General features: G+C 37.4%; 1 protein-coding gene across 1 annotated transcript; it reads left to right on the top strand.

Annotated features, from left to right (window-relative positions):
* Positions 1-1,448: 1,448 nt before the first annotated feature.
* LOC127229803 (3-alpha-hydroxysteroid dehydrogenase) lies at positions 1,449-24,038 on the top strand. Its single transcript, XM_051194797.1, has 9 exons — positions 1,449-1,574; positions 5,777-5,944; positions 7,546-7,662; positions 9,742-9,819; positions 15,256-15,378; positions 16,786-16,895; positions 17,160-17,325; positions 20,285-20,367; positions 22,204-24,038. The coding sequence occupies exons 1-9, from the start codon at positions 1,491-1,493 to the stop codon at positions 22,244-22,246; spliced, it is 972 nt and encodes a 323-aa protein (XP_051050754.1). The 5' UTR covers positions 1,449-1,490; the 3' UTR covers positions 22,247-24,038.

Below are 24,038 nucleotides of genomic sequence, written 5' to 3'. Positions count from 1 at the left end.
GTATCAGAGCCTTAGTTGCATGTATTATCACATACTGGTGAAACAATGCAAACTGAGCTCCCTCCTTTTTTAAAATACTGTATTGTTACTTTAGTTTGTTTTCTTTTCTCTGAGTGGAGTAGAGGAAGAAGTGCTGAAGAGCAGGCTGGTTACTAAGAAGATCCTTACATTAAATAGAAAAGATATCCTTCCTAACTCAGAATAGATTATAGAAAATATGGAAAAATCCAAGCAATAGGAAAAGGAAACAATTACCAAAGTGAAGGGACAGCCTATGAAATACAAGGGAATCTTTGCCAGCTATTAATTTTCTAAAGTATAAGTATCCAGAACATTTGAAAAATTGAAAAATCAATTTAACCATAAATGAAAAAAAGCAAACAGCTCTAGAACAACAAATAAAGAATATAAAGATGTTCAGTGTTTATAGCAATCAAGGAAATGCAAATCAAAGCTGCTGTTGAAGGGAGATGGTGGGGCTCCTTCTATAGTGCTGGTGAGAATGTCAGTTACTTCAGCCAGTATGGAAATCAGTATGAATAGCTTCAGAAAACTAAAAAAAAAAAGAACTTCCTTTTGGTCTAGTTGTGCTGTTCCTGGGTATATATCTAAAAGAATCAAAGTCAGTATAATAAAAACATCTACACATCTATGTTTTTTAAAGGTACTTTTCACATTGGTCAATATATAGAATCAGTCTAGGGCCAATCAGTAGATGAATGAGAAAAGAAAATGTGACATATGTATGTATGTATGTATATATGTATGTATGCATACATGTATATGTGTATATATGTACGTATATATGAAATGGAGCTTGACTTATACATACGGAAGAACAAAATCATTTTATTTGCACCAAAATGCATGAAGCTAGGTGAAAATCAGCTTGTTAAACATAAACATACCAACTTAGATAGGCAAAAAGGTGATGTGTTCTGCACAGATGGTGTCTAGTTTTTGAAGACATTAAAGTATAAAAGGGAATATATAGGGGGCAGGGAGGAAACAAAAAGGACCATGGGAGAGGCAAGTATGATCAAGATACCATGTGTCTGTGTGGAAAAGGTGCAATGAGAATCTTACTGTTTAGGAAGCAAAGAGGAATAGATACCATTTTCAAGTGAAAATGAGAGCCCATCAATAGGAGTTACTTTCTAGGTAACACATGATCGATCAGTTACTATCCACCAGTTTCCCTTTTTTTTTTTTTAACATTTAAAAAAGTTACTGTGGACTGTAAATAGAATCTTTTGTTCTACAAGAAATTTATGGTTTCATTTTCACCCTTTAGTAACTTATTGGAGTTCACTTTCATACAAATGTAAACAGCCTCTAGCTCTCTTCTCTGTGGACTATTGCTTTAAGTGGCTCCTCCCACATGCCACTGTTTAACTCTCCACTAGATATTTAAGGAGCTGTCACATTTTTCTGGTCTGTACCCTGTGCAGTCAGAAGACTCAAGGACTTAGTTGTATGAGTAACAAGCTATGAATTCTGCATCTCTGCGTGTGGCACTAAATGATGGTCACTTCATCCCTGTACTGGGGTTTGGAACCACTGTACCTGATAAGGTAATCATTGTGTCTTGGGTATAAGGGTTTATAAAAAAGCATTAAGGATGTGTGGCAACTGAACGGACTTTCAGATTTTCTTCTGTTTGATTGAGAGTCACAGAATCTCCAGATCAGAGCTATCCACATGTCATAGAGAAGGCAGTCTTGTTATTGTTTCTTGGGGACTTATCATGTGTACAGTACTGTTTATTCTGGGTTCTGTTTATCCATTAGTTTCAGCCTGTTTGGCAATGAGTGGAAAGCAGCAATCAGTGTTACTGTTGTTGACTTTGATTGCAAAGGGATTAGTGACATGGATTATTTCTGATTCAAATAATTACTCCTCTCTGGTAGATATGGTCCAGACAAAATATTCTTGATAGAGTTTATAGAAAGTGATGAGCTTATTGTGTTCTGCCGAGGAGCAGGAGCTGAGTGCCACAGCACAAATTCCAGATGTGTGATGAAATAAGTGTTGCTTTCCACTTTTACTATACCTAAAAAGCAAACACAACATTTTATGAGTGTACTGTACTTTAACAAAACAACTCTAAATTCTTGCTCCATGATCATATTCATGACATTTGAATCAAAATACTGCAGGGGGTTCTCATGGGGAAAATGTCTCCATTCTGATTTTATCATATATTTATTCAGGGAGTGGCAAGCACCAGCTCTTAAATCTTGAGTTGCAGTTTTCTCCTGTATCACAGAGATATCTTGACCTCTTTTGATAGGAACTTTACTTCATAGCATACATAAATTGAAAGAGAGGTAAACAACAAATATATTACAACAGCAACAGTCTCAGTAAACCTGTAGAGGTCAGTACAACTTAGATAAGGACAAGGGTGTTTTCAAGGGAGTCCAGAGGGAAAACTTGGAGCTGGAAAAATTGCTCAGTAGTTAAGGCCACTGGCTATTCTTGCAGAGGAATTGGTTTAAATTCCTAGCACTTACATGGTGCCTTACAAATGTCTATAATCCCAGTTCTGGGCCATTCAACATTCTCATCTTGTCCCTGCTGGCACCAGACAAGTGATGCATAGACAAAACAATCACATGCATAAGATGAAAAGAAATTTTAATGGAAAAAATACTGTCAAAGAAGAATATTATAATATTTTAGGAATATTGGCTACACCAGGCAAATCAATTCCTGGAAAAATGTGTGGGGTCTTTGATGACTTGAGTTTGATTGATCCCTAGAATCCAAATGCTGAAAGGAAAGAACTGACACTCATAGATAGATCTTCTTCAGATCTCAGACGTACAACACACACACACACACATACACACACACACACACACACACACACAAATAATTAAAAAATTAGAAAAAATCTGTAACTCTTTTTAATTCTTATTACTTTGTTGGTAATCAGATCCATGTATCATAAAAAACTCATTTTGATTATTTTCTTCATAAATAGTTTTTTCTTAAAATTATGTAACATACCTATAAATTATGCATATAGAACACTATTTAAAGTATACAATTTCTCTTATTGCATTTTTAAATGAAAAATGGTGAAGTTAAAGGTGCCAGTTGCCACATTGAACATAAGGATACTATTAATACTTTTAGATAGTAGAGATGATGCGTGTTTTATTCTTAAGAACATTTTCTCTCACAATAGGACCAGACCAAATATTTATGTAAATAGATATTTCTATGTGACATTTGGGGGTTAATGTAACTGTTTTAATAATTCATAGCATTATTATTTCATTGTATTTGTATTAAATACAGCATTTTGTGTTGCATGTACATTTAATGTCATCATTGTTGGTATTTTTGAAAGATTTATATTTATTTCAATGTATGTATGCATGTATGTATGTATGCATGTATGTATGTATGTATGTATGTATGTATGTATGTATGTATGTATGCAGGGGGTATGGGAGGGAGACCTTGAGGCCAAAAGGTGTGGTATTCCATGGAACTGGGGTTATAGACAGTTGTGAGCAACTTGACATGGGTGAAGGGAAATCAAAATCAGGTGTTAATAAGAAATAGCATTATTTCTGTGACCTGTACAAATGCATGTGCAGGTGAGATTCATATTTGGCATAGTATCAGTCTGTTTAATTATTCCTGTTTTGTTAAGCTGTGAAAATTCCATAAGTAAAAAAATAGTGGTCAAATCCTAACATAACTCACTTTTTAGACTTCATTAATGATCTAAGGCAAAAGATAAATTGGAAATGACTGCTGAACCCACTTCATCATGAAACCTATGATGAAAATGTATCTTGATGAATCATCATTCAGCAAAACAAGATTTTTTTTAAAGTTCCTGTTTTGCAAGTCAATCATGAGATAGGTTTTCAATGGACTGTGAAAGGAAAATATTGAATGTTGTTCTCTCTCCTTTATGTTTGTTCTGGTCCTGAACCAACAGACAGATAAATGTATTAGCCATCTATTGTAGCTCCACATTGTAGCACCAATCTGTAGTAGCCAATCTAGTAGCTAATGGAAACAGAAGCAGACACCCACAACTAAACACAGCCTAATTGGAATCCAGATAGTGAGGAGGACAAGACTAGGCTACAGAAACCCACAGAGACAGCTGACCTGAACAAGGAGGAGCTAATGGGCCCCCAGACTGGGAATCCAGCATTGGACTGACTCAGACCCCCTGAATATGGGTCTCAGTTAGAAGGCCTGGACAGTCAAAGGGACCACTGACAGTGGAACCAGGATGTATCCCTGATGCCCAAAAGGACTTTGCGAGTATCCCATGGAGGGATTCTCCCTTAATTTAGAGGCAGGAGGGAAGGCCTAGTCCCTACTCCAAATGACTTGACAGACTTAGATGACCCCTCCTGGAAGGCATCACTCTACATGTGGAGTGGGGGGAGGGAGAGAGGAAGGGAGGGAGGGAGAGGGAGCTGGGTCAATATGTAAGAGGAAGAGAGGGAGGGAGAGGGAACTGGGATTAACATGTAAAATAATAATAGTAATAATAATAATAATAAAGAAAATGCCTTGACTTCAAAGTTTAAATTTAAGGACATGTTACTTTTGAAAAGAAGTTCTGCTTTTATTTCCACTGAAGATGAAAAGCTATGGATTCTTTCCCTACTAATATGGTTTGATTGAGCAAGACCCCCTGAAGCAGTGGCCCAGATGATTCAACATCCTAAATAGCTGAGACAATGCAGCCTCACAGACTACTACACTCAGGATTTGGCCAGGGCTCTAGGTTTTCACGATCCCCTTTGTATTGACAGTACCCAAAAATCAGCAAGAAGCAGTTTGGAGAGAACTGTGTCCATATTCCCAAATATTGTTTATAAATGTTTGTTTTGATTTAAAGGGGGTTGGCTATAAATGGTTAATGGTCACAATCTCTTTCTAAAGAAAAAAGGGAATATGGTATAGAAATGAATACTTTGCATTGGTATGGATTTTAGTTTATTGATAAAATTTTAAGGTCAGTTTTGTTATATGTATATTTTCTACCATTGTTTAGGTATCTTGTTTATGCAGCTCATTTAAAAATGTAATGTATAATTACAAAATACAGACTATAGTCATTTTAATAGTAAAAACTTACAGTATTAGTAGTTTTCTAGATATACAGAGATATATTTGAGATGGATGGATATTCTTCAAACCTTTCAAAGACCTACAGAATATGGCATTTAAAATGGTTTGTTTATTTAGGATTTTTCATGACCACGAGACACAATGCTCCTGTTAACACCAATTATGTCAGAAAGGAAGATGGGCATCAAAGAAACTTGTTTTAACTCTATATATCTGAATATGAAAGAAGTGCTGTAATATTATAGCAAACACAGCACACATTTCTAACTGTGCTAGAATTCTTGATTCTCAGCTGGTTAAAGGCTTCAACCAGACTCCAGGGGAATAGGCTCCATTTTCTTCCTGTATTCCCATCCCTGTAAGTTTTCCTATCTTCCTGTATTGCCTCAATTATGCATGTGAGTCTTTTGATCAAATCACTGAATTGGCAGATATTTTACAGGGTTCCTAGTGCCAGTGATTCAGTCATTGATGTGGACTGAGCATATTGGGGGACACCTACCTCTGGGGCTGATTGGAAGGGTTCCAGGGAAATTTGAATGGGTTTGTTGATACACATACAGAACAACTCAAAGCATAAGTTGATTCCCTGGAAAGCCATTGTTTGTGTTTGAAATGTCTTTCATTACACAAATACTATTTTTGATTGCTCCTTTAGGTTCCTAAGGATGAACTTATCAAGGCTACCAAAATAGCTATAGATGCTGGGTTCCGCCATATTGATTCTGCTTATATGTACAAAATAGAAGAAGAAGTAGGACAGGCCATTAGAAGCAAGATTGCAGATGGTACCGTGAAGAGAAAAGATATATTCTATACTTCAAAGGTATTTTGTATGTGGAATACTTGTGAGCATATTTAATGTAGCTGAACTGAGCATACAATATGCATTTGGATCAATACATGTTTCGTGCATCATTACTTATTGTTATAACTCTTATTCACACACATTCATATTAAAGTTAAGATAAAAATAGATAATTATTTCTTTGTTATCACTATGGAGTTAAAATTTATGACTTTCATGTAAATATACTGTTCTGAAATGTAAAATCAGACTGAGCTTGACTATGACTCAACAGTGACCACTGCTGAGGAATTGAAGTAGAATTTGAGACTTAAAAGAACCAGGGGACTGTAGGTTATACTGCTCTGGGGTGCCTTTACTGGCATTCTGTGGAGCTTTTATTTCAGTTAACTCAGGGAGAGAAACAATGAAGAACAGAACATTTCTCATCATTATCTCCAATGTGCTCAGAAGACAGAAGGTCATGGACAGATAGGGTCTGTTTGCACAATGCTTCAGACCCTAAGGACCCTAAGCTTCATTGTTGAGGAGGGGAAAAAGAGGAGGTATCTTGCCTGAGATGTTTCTTGGGCAGGTGGAGTCTTTTTGTCCCAGGGTAGTAGATAAAGTTCTGTGAGGACATAGAAGGCTAGTCTATTATATGCAGGATATAGAGTCTTTAAGAACCATAGTTCTAATATTAAAGCAAATAAGAGATACTTTATTTTGGAGCTATTTTGAGTAACCATGGCTTAGGAACACACATTTAGATTACCCCAAATTCTATGTTCTAACACTAACGTAGTTTCATGAAGTTTTATATTTTTACAGAACAAATCAATGCACATTTAAAATACATTGGTGTGTATACCAGAGAGGCAAGTACATTAAGATGAGTGAAATTTTGTATAGGCTTAACATGCTATTGATGACATTCTTAGGTTTTGGGTTGGTGGAAGCTAGTAGTCTAATAAGTTAATATAGTCTCAACGGTTTTTATCTATTAGTCACAAGATGCTCTGACACAGAGATAAAAAAGCAATGGCTGTTTCAGAGACCTAACCTATGATAAACCTCTGGACCTGCAACATTCCAACCTCACCACAATATTGAAATTCCAATCAGTCAGTCTCTGCAGACACAACTTCTTTTCAGGAGTTTTTGTTCATAAAGGGCACAGATAAAGTTTACTCAGCACATACTAACATGCCTCCAAAAGGGGTTTCCTACAGCCTTCAGTTATCTATATCTATATCTATATCTATATATATCATCTATAGAATGAGTAGTACTAGCTCTTCCTGTGTGGTTGAATGGATGATTGATTTAGACCAATTTAGACCAATTACTTTGTAAATTCAGCATTATTATTAGAGAAAACAACGCTTTCTCTTTAAAAATTCCATCCCATGTTCAGTAATGAAACTGACAATAACCAAATATATAATGGTGTTCAAGTTACATAGCTCAGTGAAGGCATTGGCCTATACACACAATAAAGTTTATAAGTGAAAAAGCAATTAAGAGAAAAAAAGCAGGGACTTTTTCCAACTGTAGAAAAATGTTTCCTTGTTAGACGAAGTAATTCAACAAATGTGGATGAACTCTGAGTTTAAAGTTTTATTCGTTAACTTATGCAGCTTTGGGGCACTTTCCATCGGCCAGAATTGGTTCGATCTTGCTTGGAAATGTCACTGAAGAAAGCTCAACTGGACTATGTTGATCTGTATATTATTCATTTCCCATTACCTTTGCAGGTGAGCAATCTCTGTGTTCAAAATTATTTTACTAGGGATGCCCATATATAGCCAACAGTTATGTGGAAATATAAGATTTATATTCTTGAATGAATGTATGGGTTATTCTGATGAAAATCCTAAGCAATAATTCCCAAGCCTCATCTTATAGTTAAAGTAATTTTGTGGTTTTCTGTATTAGAAAATTGGAGAATGTACAATAACTATAATTTAGGCATAGTTTTGGTGTGTATGTGTATATGTGTGTGTGTGTGTGTATGTGTGTTCATGTATATGCAAGTACACTTGTGTGTGGCTGCACATGCATGTGTGTGCTTATTCATATGAAAGACAGAAAACAGTCACTGGTACTGTTCTTTAGATGCCATCCACAATTTGCTTGAGACAAGGCCTTCCACTGACCTAGAATTCTGAATAGGCTGGATTGACTGGAAAATTAGCCCCAGGAATCTATCTGTATCCACTTCCCAGTCCTAGGATTGAAAACATGTACCACTACACCTGGCTTTAAACTGTCTTCTGTTTGTTCTGATGGTCAAACTCGGGTCCTTAGGCTTTCAAGTCCAATGCTTTACCTCCTCTTCATCTCCTCAGTTCCTCTTAGTCTGTTGAAGGTATTTACATGCAATTTTTGAGATTAGTAAAACTGCCATACATATGCTCTACAATGAGGTCACATAATTTCTCACAATTAATTGCATTTTGAAAGCAGATCTGGTGTAGTCAGTCTGGGTGGGTGTCTGTCAACTTGACAAGGCCCAGTGTCATCTTGGGGGGGTCCCAGTTGGGGCTTGAGGCCATTTCTTTGAGAAATATCTTGACTGTGGATTGATGTGAGAGGACCTACACACTGTGGGAAGTGCCATACCTCTGCAGGTGGTCCTGGCCTGTATAATGAAGCCACCTGACGGATGAGGAAGGCAGTGAACCTGTGAGTCACATTTTCCCATATTTTATGCTTCAATTTCTGTTTGAATCACTACCCTGACTTTCCTCAATGATGGACGGTGATCTGGAAGTATAAGACATCAAATAAACCCCTTCTTCCCCATTTTTTTTTTGGGTCATGGTGCAATAGAAAGCAAACTTGAACCTCTGGTTCTCATACTACCAGCCCTTGGAGATTTGGTAATTGAACATTATTTCTCTTGATAGTTTCATGGTGGTGGGGCTTTTTAGATGGCATTTAGCCCTTAATAACTGTGTTATGCAGAATTCTTGCTATAAAATTATGTGAAAAACTCAAGCTATTACATTACATAACTGGGAAGTCCAAGCCATGACCACATTTAAAGGTATGAATAGCATCAGCTTCAGAAATAATTTCTTCACTCCTTATCTCTACATATTGTTTATTTAGTTTGGGGCTCTCATTTGCTATTGGTAGAAGATATGGTCTTGTGACAATTCAAAATTCATGACTGGTAAAATTTGAGAGCTACTCTGGCTTTCTAACCTGCATCTAACCTACATTAATCCTGAAAAGAAAGTCTGTGTATGGCCCAGTTTAATTGTGCTTGCCTTTATATAATCATATGTTCACTGTGATAAGGAATGTTTTACCCAAATCATAATCAATTATTGCCAAATACCAAGTCCATATAATTATTGGATTTACCAAAAGGATAGGCATTTTCCTATAGGGAAATACAGGGGCTGAAATAGTAACTGAAGTCATACAAAACACTGTTAGGACTTAGAGAAAAACATTTTTTATGATAATATTTTTAAGTTTAAATTTGTAACAAGCTTGTTTTACATGTCAATCCCAGTTCCCTCACCCTCCCCTCCTTCCTTGCTCCCCTCCCAACCCCCATCCCTTCCCCTTTTTGCTTCCCAGGGAGAGTGAGGCCTTCCATGGGAGAAAAGTATTTTTTTAAGCATAAGTAAAATAGAAGAGATTAAAGGATACCAATCTTTAAACTTTAGTCCTTTTTCACTCCAAATGCAAGGCATCTAAAATATTATCCTACTTACTTAGGAAGGCTTCATGGCCCAGACTCTGAAGGGCCTGGCAGTCTAACCAAATATGGTAACATGACTTCAGTGAATTCTTTAAAAGGAATGATTCTATTCCAGCCTGGAGATCAGAGTATACCAAAGGACGAACATGGAAATCTGTTGGTAGACCCAGTGGATCTCCGTGACACATGGGAGGTAAGTCCTGTGAGAGAAGGCCACAGAAGGGAATCTAAGAGGATCAATCAGGTATGACTCCACCTGTGAGAATGGAATATACATTGCTCAATCTAGACATTTGTAGCTTACATAAGAAGGGGTTTTGATGGAGTTATTGGAAGAATTCATTGCTGGAAAATAATAGGAATGGGGAAGAACTGAGGCCAAAGGTTTAGAAATCTCTTTTCAACCATCCTTCCTTCCTTCCTTCCTTCCTTCCTTCCTTCCTTCCTTCCTTCCTTCCTTCCTTTCTTCCTTCTTTCCTTCTTTCCTTTTACATCCAGGCCACAATTTCCCTGTCCTCCCTTGCCTCCAAGTCCCTCCAACCCCTCTCCTCTATGCCTCTCCTATACCTACTTTCTCCTCTTGTAGTCAAAAAAGGGCAGGCCTCCCATGGGCTTTGCAAAAACAAGGCATATCAAGGTGTGGTAAGATTAATCGCCTAAACTTGTGTTAACACTGGCCAAGGCAACCCATTATAAGGAATAGATCCCTCAAAGCCAGCAGAATCAGAGATAGCCCCTGCTCCCACTGTTAGGTGTCCCCCAAGAAAACGAAGCTACAGAACTGTCACATATATGTAGAACACCTAGGTCACTACCATGCAGACTCTCTGGATGTTGGTGTAGTCTCTGTGAGCTACTATGAGTCCAGCATTTTATTAAATCAATATGAGGGACAAACCTTTACAATGGACAAGAACATTATTCCACATCAGTAAGGATGCTGAACATCTCATTAATTGTTTCAGCCATTTGAGATTCTTCTGTTGAGAATTCTATGTTTAGATCTGTACCCTATTTTATAATTGGATTGTTTCTCTGATGTCTAGTTTCTTGAGTTTTTAAAATATATCTTGGAAATCAGCCCTCTGTTAGATGTGGGTATAGTGAAGACCTTTTCCCTTTCGGTAGGTGGCTATTTTGTCCTGTTGATGGTGTCCTTTGCCTTATGGAAGCTTTTCAGTTTTATGAGGTCCCACTTATTAATTGTGGATCCTAACTCCTGCCTTATTGGTGTTTTATTCAGGAAGTTGTTTCCTGTGCCAATGTGTTCAAGGTGATTCCCCATTTTCTCTTATATTAGGTTCAATGTATCGGGATTTATGTTGAGGTCTTTGATCTATTTGTACTTAAGTTTTGTGTAGGGTGATACATATTGCTCTATTATTTGCATTCTTCTACATGCTGACATCTAATATTGTGTAGGGTGATATATAATGACCTATTTGTATACTTCTACATGCTGACATTCAGTTACTCTATCACCATTTGCTGAAGATGCTTTCTTTTTTCTCATTGTATAATTTTGGCTTCTTTGTTGAAAACAGGTATCCACAAGTGTGTGGATTTATGTCTGGGTATTCAACTTGATTACATTTTGATACACATATCTGTTTTTAGGTCAATACCATATGGTTTTTGTTACTGCAGTCCTGTAGTAGACCTTGAGATTGGGAATGATGATACTTCTAGAAGTTCTTTTATTGTGCACAATTGTTTTAGCTATCCTGGATTTTTTTTCACATGAAGTTGAGTATTGTTCTTTCAAGTTAAAGAATTGTGTAGGAATTTTAATGGGCATGGGGTTGAATTTGTAGATTGCTTTTTGTAGGATGGTCATTTTTATTATGTTTATCCTGAATCATGAGCAAGGAATATCTTTCCAACTTTTGATATCTGCCCCAAATTTCTTTCTTCAAAGACTTGAAGTTTTTGTCATATAGATCTTTCACTTGCTTTGTTAGAGTTACACCAAGACACTTATATAATTTTTGGCTATTGTGAAGGGTGTTGCTTCCCTAGTTTCTTTCTCAGCCAATTTATCATTTGTATATTGGAGGGCTACTGAATTTTGTTATTGTTGTTAATCTTGTATCCAGTCACTTCACTAAAGGTATTTATCCCTTTAGCTGTAGGGGTTTCCTGGCATAATTTTTGTGGTTGCATATATATATATATACATATATTCATATATATATATATATTCATATCATCTGCAAACAATGGTACTTTGACTTCTTCCTTTCTAATTTGTATCCCTGTGAGCTCCTTCTGTTGTCTTATTGCTCTACCTAGAACTTCAAGTACTATATTGAATAACATGGAGAGAGTTGATAGCCTTGTTTTTTTCCTGATTTTAATGGAATTGTTTTGAGTTTCTCTCCAATTAATTTGATGTTGGATATAGGCTTGCTGTATGTTGCTTTTATTACATTTAGGTATGTCCCTTGTGTTCCAGATTTCTGTAAGACTCTTATCAGAGTGTGTGGTCAATTTTGGACAAGGTTATATCAGATGCTGAGAAGAAGGTATATTATTTTCTGTCTGGGTGAAATGTTCTGTAGATACCTGTTAGGTTCATTTGTGTCCTACTATTTAGGACTGTTATTTCTATGATAAGTTTCTGTCTGGATGAACTGTCCTTTGGTGAAATGGGAGTGTTGAAGTATCCCAGTATTAATGTGTAGGGTTCTATATGTGATTTAAACTTTAGTAATGTTTCTTTTACAAATTGGGGTGCCCTTGCATGTGTGTTATAGATGTTCAGAATTGAGATAATCTTGGTGGTTTTTTCTTTGAAGAGTATGAGATGTTTTCCATCTCTTTCAATTAGTCTTAGTTTGAAGTTTATTTTGTTAGGTATAGGATAGCTACATTAGAGTGCATGTTAGGTCCATTTGATTGGAAAATCTTTTTCCAGTCCTTTATTTGAGGTAATGTCTATCTTTGATGTTGAGGTGTATTTTTTTTATGCAAAAATATGGATCTGTTTTTGTAGCCATTGTGTTGGCCTGTGTCTTTTTATTGGTGAATCGAGCCCATTGATACTGAGAAATATTAAAGACCACTGATTGTTCCTATTATCATGCTGTTGTTGGGAGTGTGTGTGTGTGTGTGTGTGTGTGTGTGTGTGTGTGTGTGTGTGTTTATCTTCTTTGGATTTTGTTGGTGTGAGATTATCTATTGTCTGTGCTTATGTGGGTGTAGTTAACTTCTTTGGGCAGAAATTCTCCTTCTTGTACATTCTGAAGGGCTGGATTTGTAGATAGATATTGTTCAAATTTGACTTTGTCATGAAACATCTTGTTTTCTCCATCTATACTTATTGAAAGTTTTGCTAGGCATATTAGTCTAGGCTGGCATTAGTGGTTTCTTAAGAGTTTGCAAGACATCTATCTGTCTAGGCCCTTCTGGATTTTAAAGAAGTTGGGTGTAATTCTTATAGGTCTGCCTTTATATGTTAGTTGACCTCTCCATCTCTCCTGTCTTCTATTCCTACCCAGACTCAATCTTCCTAGTCGCACGTGTTTTCTTCTCCTCCCACTCTCTTTCTCCTACTTCTCTCTCCATTCACTGCCCTCCTCACTTCCCCTGTGCTGTGGGGGACTTGTTCCTTCCCACTTCTGTGAGGGACTTTATATGAATCTCTTAGAATACACCTTGTATCCTAGTTCCTCTGGTGGTGTGAATTATAGCCTGATGATCCTTTGCTCTAGGTCTAAAATCCATATATGAGTGAGTATATACTATGTTCCATTTTTTGTGACTGGGTTACCTCATTCAGGATGGTTTCTTCAAGTGACATCCACTTGCCTGCGAATTTCAAGATTCTATTATTTTTTTCTGCAGAGTAGTATTCCATTGTGTAGATATGTCACATCTTCTTTATCCATTCTTCAATTGAGGGGCATCTAGGTTGCTTCCAGGTTCTTGCTGTTACAAATAGTGCTGCTATGAACATAGTTAAGCAGATGTCTTTGTTGCATAGTTGTGGATGATTTGAGTATATGCCTAAGAGGGGGATTGCTGGGTCCTGTGGTAAACTAATTCCCATTTTCCCGAGGAACCACCATACTGATCTCCAAAGTGGCTGTATGAGTTTGCACTCCCACCAGCAGTGAAAGAGTGTTCCCCTTTCTCCACATCCTCTCCAGCATGAGTCCTAATTGGTGTTTCTAATTTTAGCCATTCTGGCAGAAGTAAGATGGTATCTCAAAGTTGTTTTGATTTGCATTTCCCTGATAGCTAAGGATGTTGAGCACAACCTAATCCTCACAAAGACACAACTAAGAAAGAAAACTACAGACCAATATCCCTGATGAACATCAATGCAAAAATACTCAATAAAATACTGGCAAACCGAATTCAAGAATACATCAGAGAAATCATCCACTCTGACCAAATAGGCTTCATCCCTGGAATGCAGGGATGGTTTAACATATGAAAATCTATCAACGTAATCCACAATATAAACAAACTGAAAAAGAAAAACCATATGATTATCTCCCTAGATGCTGAAAAAGCCTTCGACAAAATTCAACACCCTTCCATGATAAAGGTCTTGGAGAGATCAGGGATAACAAGAACATACCTAAACATAATAAGAGCAATATACAGCAAACCAACTGCCAACATCAAACTGAATGGAGAGAAACTTAAGCCGATTCCTCTAAAATCAGGAACAACACAAGGCTTCTCTCTTTCTCCATATCTCTTCAATATTGTACTTGAAGTTCTAACTAAAGCTATAAGACAACAAAAGGAGATCAAGGGAATCCAAATTGGAAAGGAAGAAGTCAAACTGTCTCTATTTGCAGATGATATGATAGTTTACATAAGCAACCCAATAAACTCTAGCAAGGAACACCTACAGCTGGTAAACACCTTCTTCATGACATCTTATCTGGTTCTGTTCCTCTGGGGTTCAGATGCTGGCCTGGCTGCTAGTGCGGTAGGAGGCTTCTGCCAGGTTTTTAGGGAGTAAGCCTGGTCTTTGCGGTTCAGAAGCTGGTCTGTTCTCTGGGGATCAAGATTCTTGTCTGGCTTCTGATAGGGTAGAAGGCTTCCACCAGAGGTATGGACCAAGATATGATGATAAGGAGAGGAGGGATAGTTGGAGCTATGCTTGTCAAACACAAGTGGGGTGAGGGGCAGTGAGTTCATGGTGCTGGTCTGGCCTCTGGGGAGTGGAAGACTGCATCCAGAGGTGTGGGCTAGGAAGTGATGATGAGGAGAGGTGGTGTGGTTGGGGTTATGTTGTGCAGGCAGGGATGGGGTGGAGAGTTTTACCTGGTGTTCAAGTTGCTGACCTGGCCTCTGGGGATTGGAAGGTTTCAGCCAGATGTGTCAGCAGGGATCATATGGCAAGGAGAGGAGGGGAGCTGACCTTATGCTGGTGGGACAGGTGGGAGTTGGTTGGGTTGATGGCTTACCTGGTTTTTATGATGCTGGCCTGGCCTCTCATGTCACCTATTTCTTAAGGACACGGGCATTGTTTGTTTTTACTTTCTCTGTTCCTTATTTTCTCCACAAATTACTTCTTTCTAGATAGTCAATGCCAGCATTTCTTGAAAGTGTCCCTGCTTTCAAGAACAACTGCACAATGTATCCTTCACTATCTCTTTCATATCAGGCCATGGAGAAGTGTAAAGATGCAGGACTGACCAAGTCCATTGGGGTGTCCAACTTTAACCGCAGGCAGTTGGAGATGATCCTGAACAAACCAGGACTCAAGTACAAGCCTGTGTGCAATCAGGTGAGTCCTTCCTGCTCCTTGGCCTTTTATGCTTACATTTGTTCTTCTTGTACCACTGACTTGTATCTATTTGTTGTCTAGTCCTGTTTATTTTACCTTCATGGGGCAGAAATTTTAAAAGTGGAATCTTTCTGAGAGGACATAGAAGTCCATGAGAAAGACAGTAGAACATTGGGGCTAACTTAGGGCCAATTGGACATAAAAATATATCAGGAAAAGGCAAACAAAGGAGGAAGAAGTTATAGTGTGGCCATTGAGAAGAAGATGTACTTCTCTATCTATGAGAAACAATTGAATGAAGAAAGATTCTGTGTAGGGAACTGTGTACAGAAAGAAAGGTCCTAGAAAGACAGTGTGGGCTGTAAAGAATGATGGAGCCACAGTAAAAGATTGATTGTACAAACATGAATGTTAGATTGTTGTACTCTTGGTTCTGACACATCTGATTTTAGATATATTAACCATAGTCATAGCTATAGGGAAATTAACTGAATGCAATCAAATTCATCTAGATTTTAGTTACGGCAAAATCATGATGGAAATTTTCGGCAGAGCACTTTGAGCTGACCTCTTGCCTGACCACACACATTACAGCCCACTCCTTTCTGCTTTCTGACAGCAAATTAATTGTTTACACACACACACACACACACACACACACACACACACCAGCACATATGTGGAAGTTAGAGGATTATAGGAATTGGTTGGTTCTCTCTTTCCAAAATGTGGGTCACAGGAACTGAACTGAAATCAGGTCAGTAGGCTTGATGTCAAGTGCCTTAAGCAGCTAAGTCATTTCACTAGCCCCTTTTATTTTTCTTACATGATACTTTGCTATAATTTTTTGACACATCAAGATAAAAGCCAAGTTTATATGAGATAATATAAACATTTATAGTTTGCCTATGTTCTAACTGAACTGTCACCATGAAAGAGAGCATGAACAAATTGATTTGGTTACTCTTTTTCTCTTTTCTCTGTGTTATGATGGACTTAATGGATTTCCTACCTTAATATAGATCCTATCAGACTGGCTCTTTTGTCTTCACAATTACATCATGAGTCTGTGGCTAAATTCTTGTTTCTACTCTCATTTAGTATGCAAATTTACAATTATACTTTCCCCATTCCAACTATAAAATCTGCCAAGGCTTTATGAGTTGGATAAGATTATTCAGCATTCAAGAACTGGTCCATAGAATTATTTCTTCTCAGATATATATTAAAAAAGTTTTCTACAAGAAAAAAGAATGAAATTTATTTTGTTAAAGTTATTACTACTTAATGTTATTTTTTTACTTCAAATTTCATGTATACTTTTTAAAATTTTAAGTTGTTTAATTTTGTCATCTCTCCCTTTTGTATTGATACAAAATCTTATATAATCTGATTGTTTCCTATCAGGTAGAATGTCATGTTTATCTCAACCAGAGCAAAATGCTGGAATATTGCAAGTCAAATGACATCGCTATGGTTGCCTACTGTACACTGGGAAGTTCACGAGACCCATTATGGTAGGTAACAAAGAGAACAATGAATTTCAAATATCATTGTTGAAATATATTTAGTTCTATAAAACCTTTCTAGATCTATCTCTCAACTGATGTAGAGGGGCTGGTATGTAAATTTATGAGAAGACCTGAGATGATATTGACTTTACTGGCCCAAGGAGAACAGTTGCATATCTATGGTCTGGAGTATATGCCTGTTTTGTAAGCCTTCTGTTATTAAGGCTTAATTTGACTTTCTGGAGTTCAGTATTTTACCTTGTCTTCCAGGGTGGACCAAAACAGTCCAGTTCTCTTAGATGATCCAGTTATCTGTGCCATGGCAAAAAAGTACAAACAAACACCAGCATTGGTTGCCCTTCGTTACCTGTTGCAGCGTGGAATTGTGGTCCTTGCCAGGAGTTTCAATGAGAAGAGGATCAAAGATTTCATGCAGGTGATGACAGGGCTGTAGGCCTTGAAGCATTGTGAAATATCCTGTTTTATTTAGGGTTACTATTGATGTCATCAAACATCATGACCAAAAACAACTTGGGGAGCAAAGGGTTTATTTGGCTTATGTTTCCACATCACATTTCCCATCAAAGTAAGTCAGGACAGAAACTCAAACATGACAGGAACCTGGAATCAACAACTGATGCAGTCCATGAATGAACATTGCTTACTGGCTTGCTCCTCATGGCTTTCTCAGCCTCCTTTCTTATAGAACCCAGGGCCACCATCCCAGGGATGGCATCTCCCACAATGGGTGGGTAACTCTCACCAATCAATAATTAAGAAAACACATCATATCTGGATATTATGGAGGTGTTTTCTCAATTGAAGTTCCCTCCTTTCAGTTAACTTTAGCTTATGTCTAGTTGACACAAGACTAGCCAGGCACATATCCTTAACGTGGGTCTTTTGTGATCTCTCAGAACATCTTTGTGCTTGTTAGACTCTTTTAAAATTGTGAGTGGTGTGTGTGTATGTGCCATGATGTGTATGTAGAGATCAGTGACAGCTTTTCAGGAGTTAACTTTTCTTTCTGCCATGGATTTCAAAGACTGAGTTCAAATCTTCAGGCATGTTCCACAAGTGCTTTTACTGCCTGTACCATTTTGTTGATCTGGAGTTTTCTCATTTGCAGGATAGTGAGGCTTCTCTATTTATTGGGCTGTTGTCTAAGCTCTCCTTCATTGTAGTTTTCTCTTTCTTTTTTAGCTAACTAGTTTAGGATGTACTTCATTACTCACAGTTGTGGGGGTAGAGTAGTCTAGAAATGTCTGCTATTTCCTTTCATCTGTTATTCATTTAAAATCTTTTCCCCCACCCCCTGTGTGTTTCTGTATGGACAGGCTATGATGTATGTTTGGATATGAGAGGACAACCTTGTGGGTGTCAGTTCTTATTTTTCACCTTGTTTGACACAGAGTCCCTCTTGTACATGGCTGACATTGGGGTTACTGAATGACCTAGTTAGTTTTCTATTGCTGGTTTAAAACTATCACTGAAAGCAACAATTGAGAGGGGGGAAAGCGTTTCTGTGATTTATACTTCAACATCACAGTCCATCTTTAATAGTTTTAGCTGTAAGGATACTAATTTTCTGTTGTCTTTTGCTCCAATTTTCAGCAGTACTTTAGATTCATAAACTCATTAGTCTGAACATGTTGGGAGCTAGTGATAATTTGGATGCTTAACATAACTCAAATTTAGATAACACCTTTGAAGCAAGTTCCTATGCTTTTTGCTGATGACTTCATTAGCATTTGATAATTTATAAAGTAAAATATATAAAACTTATTTTCTCATTTCTAATGGGACATAGGAGTCTCTGTGCATATATTGTATTAAACTCTGTTGTTAAAATTCAGTTTTAAAAGTATTTTTTATTTATATTAGAAACAATCTTATTTTACATATCAATCCAGTTCCTTCTACCTCCTATCCTTCCATGCCCCCCACCAGCCCCCAATCCCATCCCCTTTCTGATCCCAGGGAGGGTGAGGCCTTCCTCGGGGGATCATCAAAGTTTATCACATGATTTAGGGTAGGACCTAGGCCCTCCTATTATAAGCAGTTTTTCCCACCAGCCTGGTCCCATAGACTCTCCAGCCCCAAATAACACACAGAGATACTGTATTAGATACAAAGCTATTGGCCTGTTATTAGCATTTCTTATTGGCTAGCTCTGTCTTAAATATTAACCCATTTTTATTAATCTAAGTTTGCACATGGTCATGGCTTACCAGAGAGAGAACCTGGGGTTCTACTCTGTTGGTCCTACATCTTGTAAGTCCTCCCCACTTCTTCCTCTCTCCTCCTAGTCTCCTAATCCTGCCTATTTTTGCTTTCCTATTGACCAACAGTGCTTTATTCATTAACCAATAAGAGAAACATATTTACAGACTGACATCTCCCACAACCCTCCCCTGTGTGTCCAGGCTGAGAGAGTATCCCTCTATGTGGGATGGGCTCCCAAAGTCCATTCACACACTAGGGATAAATACTGATCCACTAATAGAGGCCCCACAGACTGACCAGGCCTCCTAATTGACACCTATGTTCAGGGGTCCTCTTTTGCTCTTATGCTGGTTTGTCAACTGTCAGTCTTGGGTTCATGAGCTCTTCCTTGTTCAGGCCAGCTGTTTCTGTGGGTTTTCCCAGCCTGGCCACTCCTCCATCTCTGCAACTGGATTCAAGGAGTTCATCTCAGTGCTAAGCTGTGGGTGTCTGCTTTCTGCTTCTATCAGCTACTGGATGAAGGCTCTAGAATGGCATATAAGGTAGTCATCAATCTCATTGTAGAGGAAGGACATTTAAGGTAGCCTCTCTACTATGGCTTAGATTCTTAGTTGGGATCATCCTTATAGATCTCTGGACATTTCATTAGTGCCAGATTTTTCTTTAAATCTATAATGGCTCCTTCTCTTAAGGTATCTTTTTTCTTGCTCTCCTCTATTCTTCCCCTGACTTAATCTTCCTGCTTCCTCATGTCCTCCTCCCCCATCCTCTTCTCCCCTTATCTTTCTCCTAACTCCTTTCTTCTCCCTCCCCCTGGGCTCTCAATTTGCTCAGGAGATCTTATCCCTTTCCCCTTCTCTGGTGGACCATGTATGTCTCTCTTAGGATTTTCCTTGTTTCCTAGCTTCTCTGGAGGTGTGGATTGTAGGCGTTTAAGTTCATTTGTTTCTTTCCTAGTTTCTCCTTGGTTTGTCTAACGTGGCTTTATTTCCTTTCCACATATTGCTCCTTAATAGTTTGAATGTTTTGCTTGGTTTCTTGAAGAGATTTGCTATATGTCTCATGTGTTTTCAATATTACCTCTGCACCACTCTGTTGAATTTACTTGAGTTTCCCAGACTAGCAATATGTAAAATATAAAAGTAATAAAATTTCTAATTCTGTGATAGGTTTTTGAATTCCAGTTGACTACAGAGGACATGAAAGTCCTAGATGGCTTGAACAGAAATTTAAGATACAATTCTGCACATTTGTAAGTACCTTTGATCAATACATTTCTCCAATTTGTTTTCTGAGTAGAACTGTAATGTGTTAAAAGTTACCTTGATATACACAAGACAAAGGCTAGTGTGAGCTAGGAATGAGTTGCTTTAGGAGTTCTTACTGATTGTCTTCCAGAGCTCTTTTTCCTTGGTGGAATCAGGGTCAGCTTGATTTCCACATATGCCCTCTGCATGCCTCAATCCCTTGAACTTTCTGGATAATACAATGTCTGTTAAAACTAAAGCACTGTGTAGGCTTCTGTCATCTACAGCTATGGCATGGGGCATACACTTTAGCTGAATTCAATGTTTCTAAATGCTAGCTTATGATATCTGCTCCCACATATCTCAGTGTTTCCTTCCTTCCTTCATTTCTTTCTTTCTTTCTTTAAATTTTTTGTTAACCAGATCAAACACCATAGTCTTAGACTCTCATATCTACTTCATATGGAATTGTTAATTGTACCTTGTCAATTTGATGTTTTTAATAGATTCAAGTCTCACAATTCCTTTTCCTCAACTTTGTTCAGCACTCAAATGCCACTTTGTATAAAATCAGTTTTTCTTTGTGAGGCGAGTAGAAACTATTGTTTTCAGAAATGTAGATATCTCAATGCAGAGAACAGAGATGTGTTAAATTAGTGAGATAAGAAACAGAAGAAAGATATTGGAGATATTCCCATTGTTGGAAGAAATTTGAAGCCAACAAATGGTCTCTACTTTTCCTTACTTTTGTAAGGTTGTGGGAACTGAGACAAGACATACCCTATAAATGAACATAGGCAGGGAGTGCTCATGGGAATTTAAATTCACAATAATAATAATGGAATGGTGTATAAAGTAAGAATAGTTCAATTAAAATTATATGTGCTCAGGAGAATAGCAGATAAACCATTAATAATTTTTTATTGGTATAGAAAAAAGTTAAGAATAATGCAAAGGTAGAGAGAATGGCAAGCAGAGAAGAATTATTGCTGTCTTTTATATGTTTAACTATAAAGAATGATCTTTGTCAATTATATTTTGTATCACCAGTCACTAAATTACAGAGTATGTTTCCAGAATAAGGAACTCAAAGTTCTTAAATTGGGCATGGTTGTACACAGCTATAGCCACAGCACTGGGAGGTGGAGGCAGGAGGGTCAGAAGTTCACAGCCATTGTCAGCTGAGTTTGAGGCCAGCCTGGGATATGTGAGACCCTGTCTGAAAGAAGTTCCATTTATAAACTTAATATGTTAATTACCTGTGTTAGCTAGGATTGCTATTGCTGTGAAGAAACAACATTATCAAAACAACTTGGGGAGGAAAGGATTTATTTTACTCACATTTCCATATAACAGTTCATCATAAAAACCATTGAAGGTAGGAACTCAAGCAGGGCAGAAACCTGGAGGCAGGAGATGGTGCAGAGAACATGGAGGAGTGCTGCTTACTGGTATGCTCTACATAGCTTGCTCAGCCTGCTTTCTTATAAAACCCAGGACCATCAGCCCAGGGATGGCACAACCTACAATGGATTGTGGCATCCCACATCAATCACTAAGAAAATGCTCTATTGGCTTGCTGATAGCTGGGTCTTATGGAGACATTTTCTCAATCGAGGCTCTCTCTCCTCAATAACTCTAGTTTGTGTCAGGTTGACATAAAGTTTTACAGTACATTATGCAAACACTGTGTTTGATTAGTAAAAAGGAAGTGAACTTGTTAGCAGGAACTAGAACACCTTGAACTAGCCTTTAGTACTGACCAACATTTGAACTTACCCTTCTTTAAAACAAGAAAGAGTTGATTTCTTACATCAGGCATTCTTTTTTTATAATTGTAGTTTTGATGAACATCCCAACTATCCATTTATTGATGAATACTAATATGGAGGCTATTGTCAGAATTCTTACCACGAGATCTGTTTATGCATCATGGAATGAGAGATGTCTTGGATACTGGCGATTGAACACATCACTTCTTATCAACTCACCTTGTCTTGTCAATTCACAGCTAGATTTAAGTCACTAGAGCTGTGTGGGAAGTCAGAAAGACAACATCAAGATGTTTAGTCCAAAGATTCTTGTGTTTTGAAATATTGATTTACTTTTATTTTATATATCTAAATGTCTTGCCTACATTTATATGTACCTAGTGAATGCCTGTGTCCATGGGGGGTGGGAAGGTAGAAGAAGGTGACAGATCAGTCACCTGGAACTTGAGTTGCAGATGGTTGTGAGTCAACGTCACCATTTGGATACTGAAAGCCAAATCTGAGTCTTCTGAAAAAGCAGCAAGCCTTTAAACACTTTGCCATTTCACCAGGCCCTACCCTAAAGATTATTTCTGTGACTTCAATGTTCTGTTTCCTTCTGGCTCTTCACACTGACTTGATTCACCTACAAGTCTTGGGCAGGAGGCAGGAGATGAAGACAGTCATTTAAGAGACATTTTTAGGTAACGGAAGAATTTTCAACATTTATGGAGTTAACAGTGAGAAATTATTGATAAGTTATTAATTCTCAAATCTGTTGAGAAAGAAGAGTATTTGCAGTTATTCCCCTCTTGGTTTGGAGGTGCGTCACACTTGGCAGGGGTGACCAAGAGTCCCAGGGCCCCCTTCATTAGCCCAGAGCTCTAAGAGTAAGTTCCTTGTGGGAAGTTTGGGATGGGATGTTGTTAAGAAGAAAATCATCATGACTCAGATGTGGGGAGACTGAGGAGAAAGCTGAACAAGTCTCTACTTGGGAAATATATCATTTATTTTATTTTTTGATAGGCACATGTTACAGGCAAAAGAAAATTTTACATATTTTATCTGAGAGAGAGCTAGACTTGATATTTGCATTTTCAAGGGGTTCAACAGAGCTATGGCAGAAAAAATCAATTCACATGAATGTAAATTCATCAAATTTTCTTGATTTAAAACTTGTTTTGTAAGGGAGGGAGAGGGAAATGGGATTGATATGTAAAATAAGAAAATAAATAAATAAATGTATAAATGGTTTTGTGAAACTTGATCTTACATGTTTATAGATAAGTAAATTAGCAGTATATTAAAGTGTGTTGTCAAATTAATATTAAAAGGACATAGTATTGATGAGATAAATTCTTTAATGTTTCTAAAATTATTTGAAAAACTGTATTTGAATCAGGACAGGGTTTTTAAAAATGTTCAATTTTAGTAATATCTTTTGTACAAAGAATAATATATTAGAGAAATCAGAAAGGGAAGGTGATAGTGTTGTGTTTATAGAAGATCCAGAAAAATGTGGACATAAATTCAAAAAAGTATTATTTACCAAGAGTGAAGGACACAGTTGGACTTGTATATTTCATTAATGAATATCTCAAATAAGATTTTTTTTTGAAAACAGTTTCTCATTATATAACCCTGGGTAGTCTGGAATTTACTATGTATACAAGGCTAACCCAGGATCTCACAGACATACACCCACCCCTGCCTGCCTCTAGAATGCTGAGATTAAAGGCATACCACTATACCTATATGTTTGGAATCTCTTGAAGAAAAGGGAAACATTATCCAAAAGCAATAAAATTACTAGTTACCTATTAACAAACTTAATGAAATATGAATGAATACAAACTAAAATTCTATGAAATGTGCTGATACAATGAAACTGTCATATTCTTATTAATAAATGGAATAAAAATCTA

This window comes from Phodopus roborovskii, unplaced genomic scaffold (assembly GCF_943737965.1).
Source record: "Phodopus roborovskii unplaced genomic scaffold, PHOROB, whole genome shotgun sequence".
In the NCBI taxonomy this organism is placed as follows: domain Eukaryota; kingdom Metazoa; phylum Chordata; class Mammalia; order Rodentia; family Cricetidae; genus Phodopus; species Phodopus roborovskii.
The sequence above is the reverse complement of the archived record's forward strand: the minus strand, read 5'-3'. Positions and strand labels throughout refer to the sequence as shown.

What these genes read in the sequence shown, in the direction of transcription:
- LOC127229803 (XM_051194797.1), top strand. Translation starts at nt 1,491, where the DNA reads ATGAATTCTGCATCTCTGCGTGTGGCACTAAATGATGGTCACTTCATC. An exon ending in ATCTCCGTGACACATGGGAG is followed by an intron (nt 9,820 to 15,255) that starts GTAAGTCCTGTG and finishes CTTTCATATCAG; the next exon opens with GCCATGGAGAAGTGTAAAGA. An exon ending in ACAAGCCTGTGTGCAATCAG is followed by an intron (nt 15,379 to 16,785) that starts GTGAGTCCTTCC and finishes GTTTCCTATCAG; the next exon opens with GTAGAATGTCATGTTTATCT.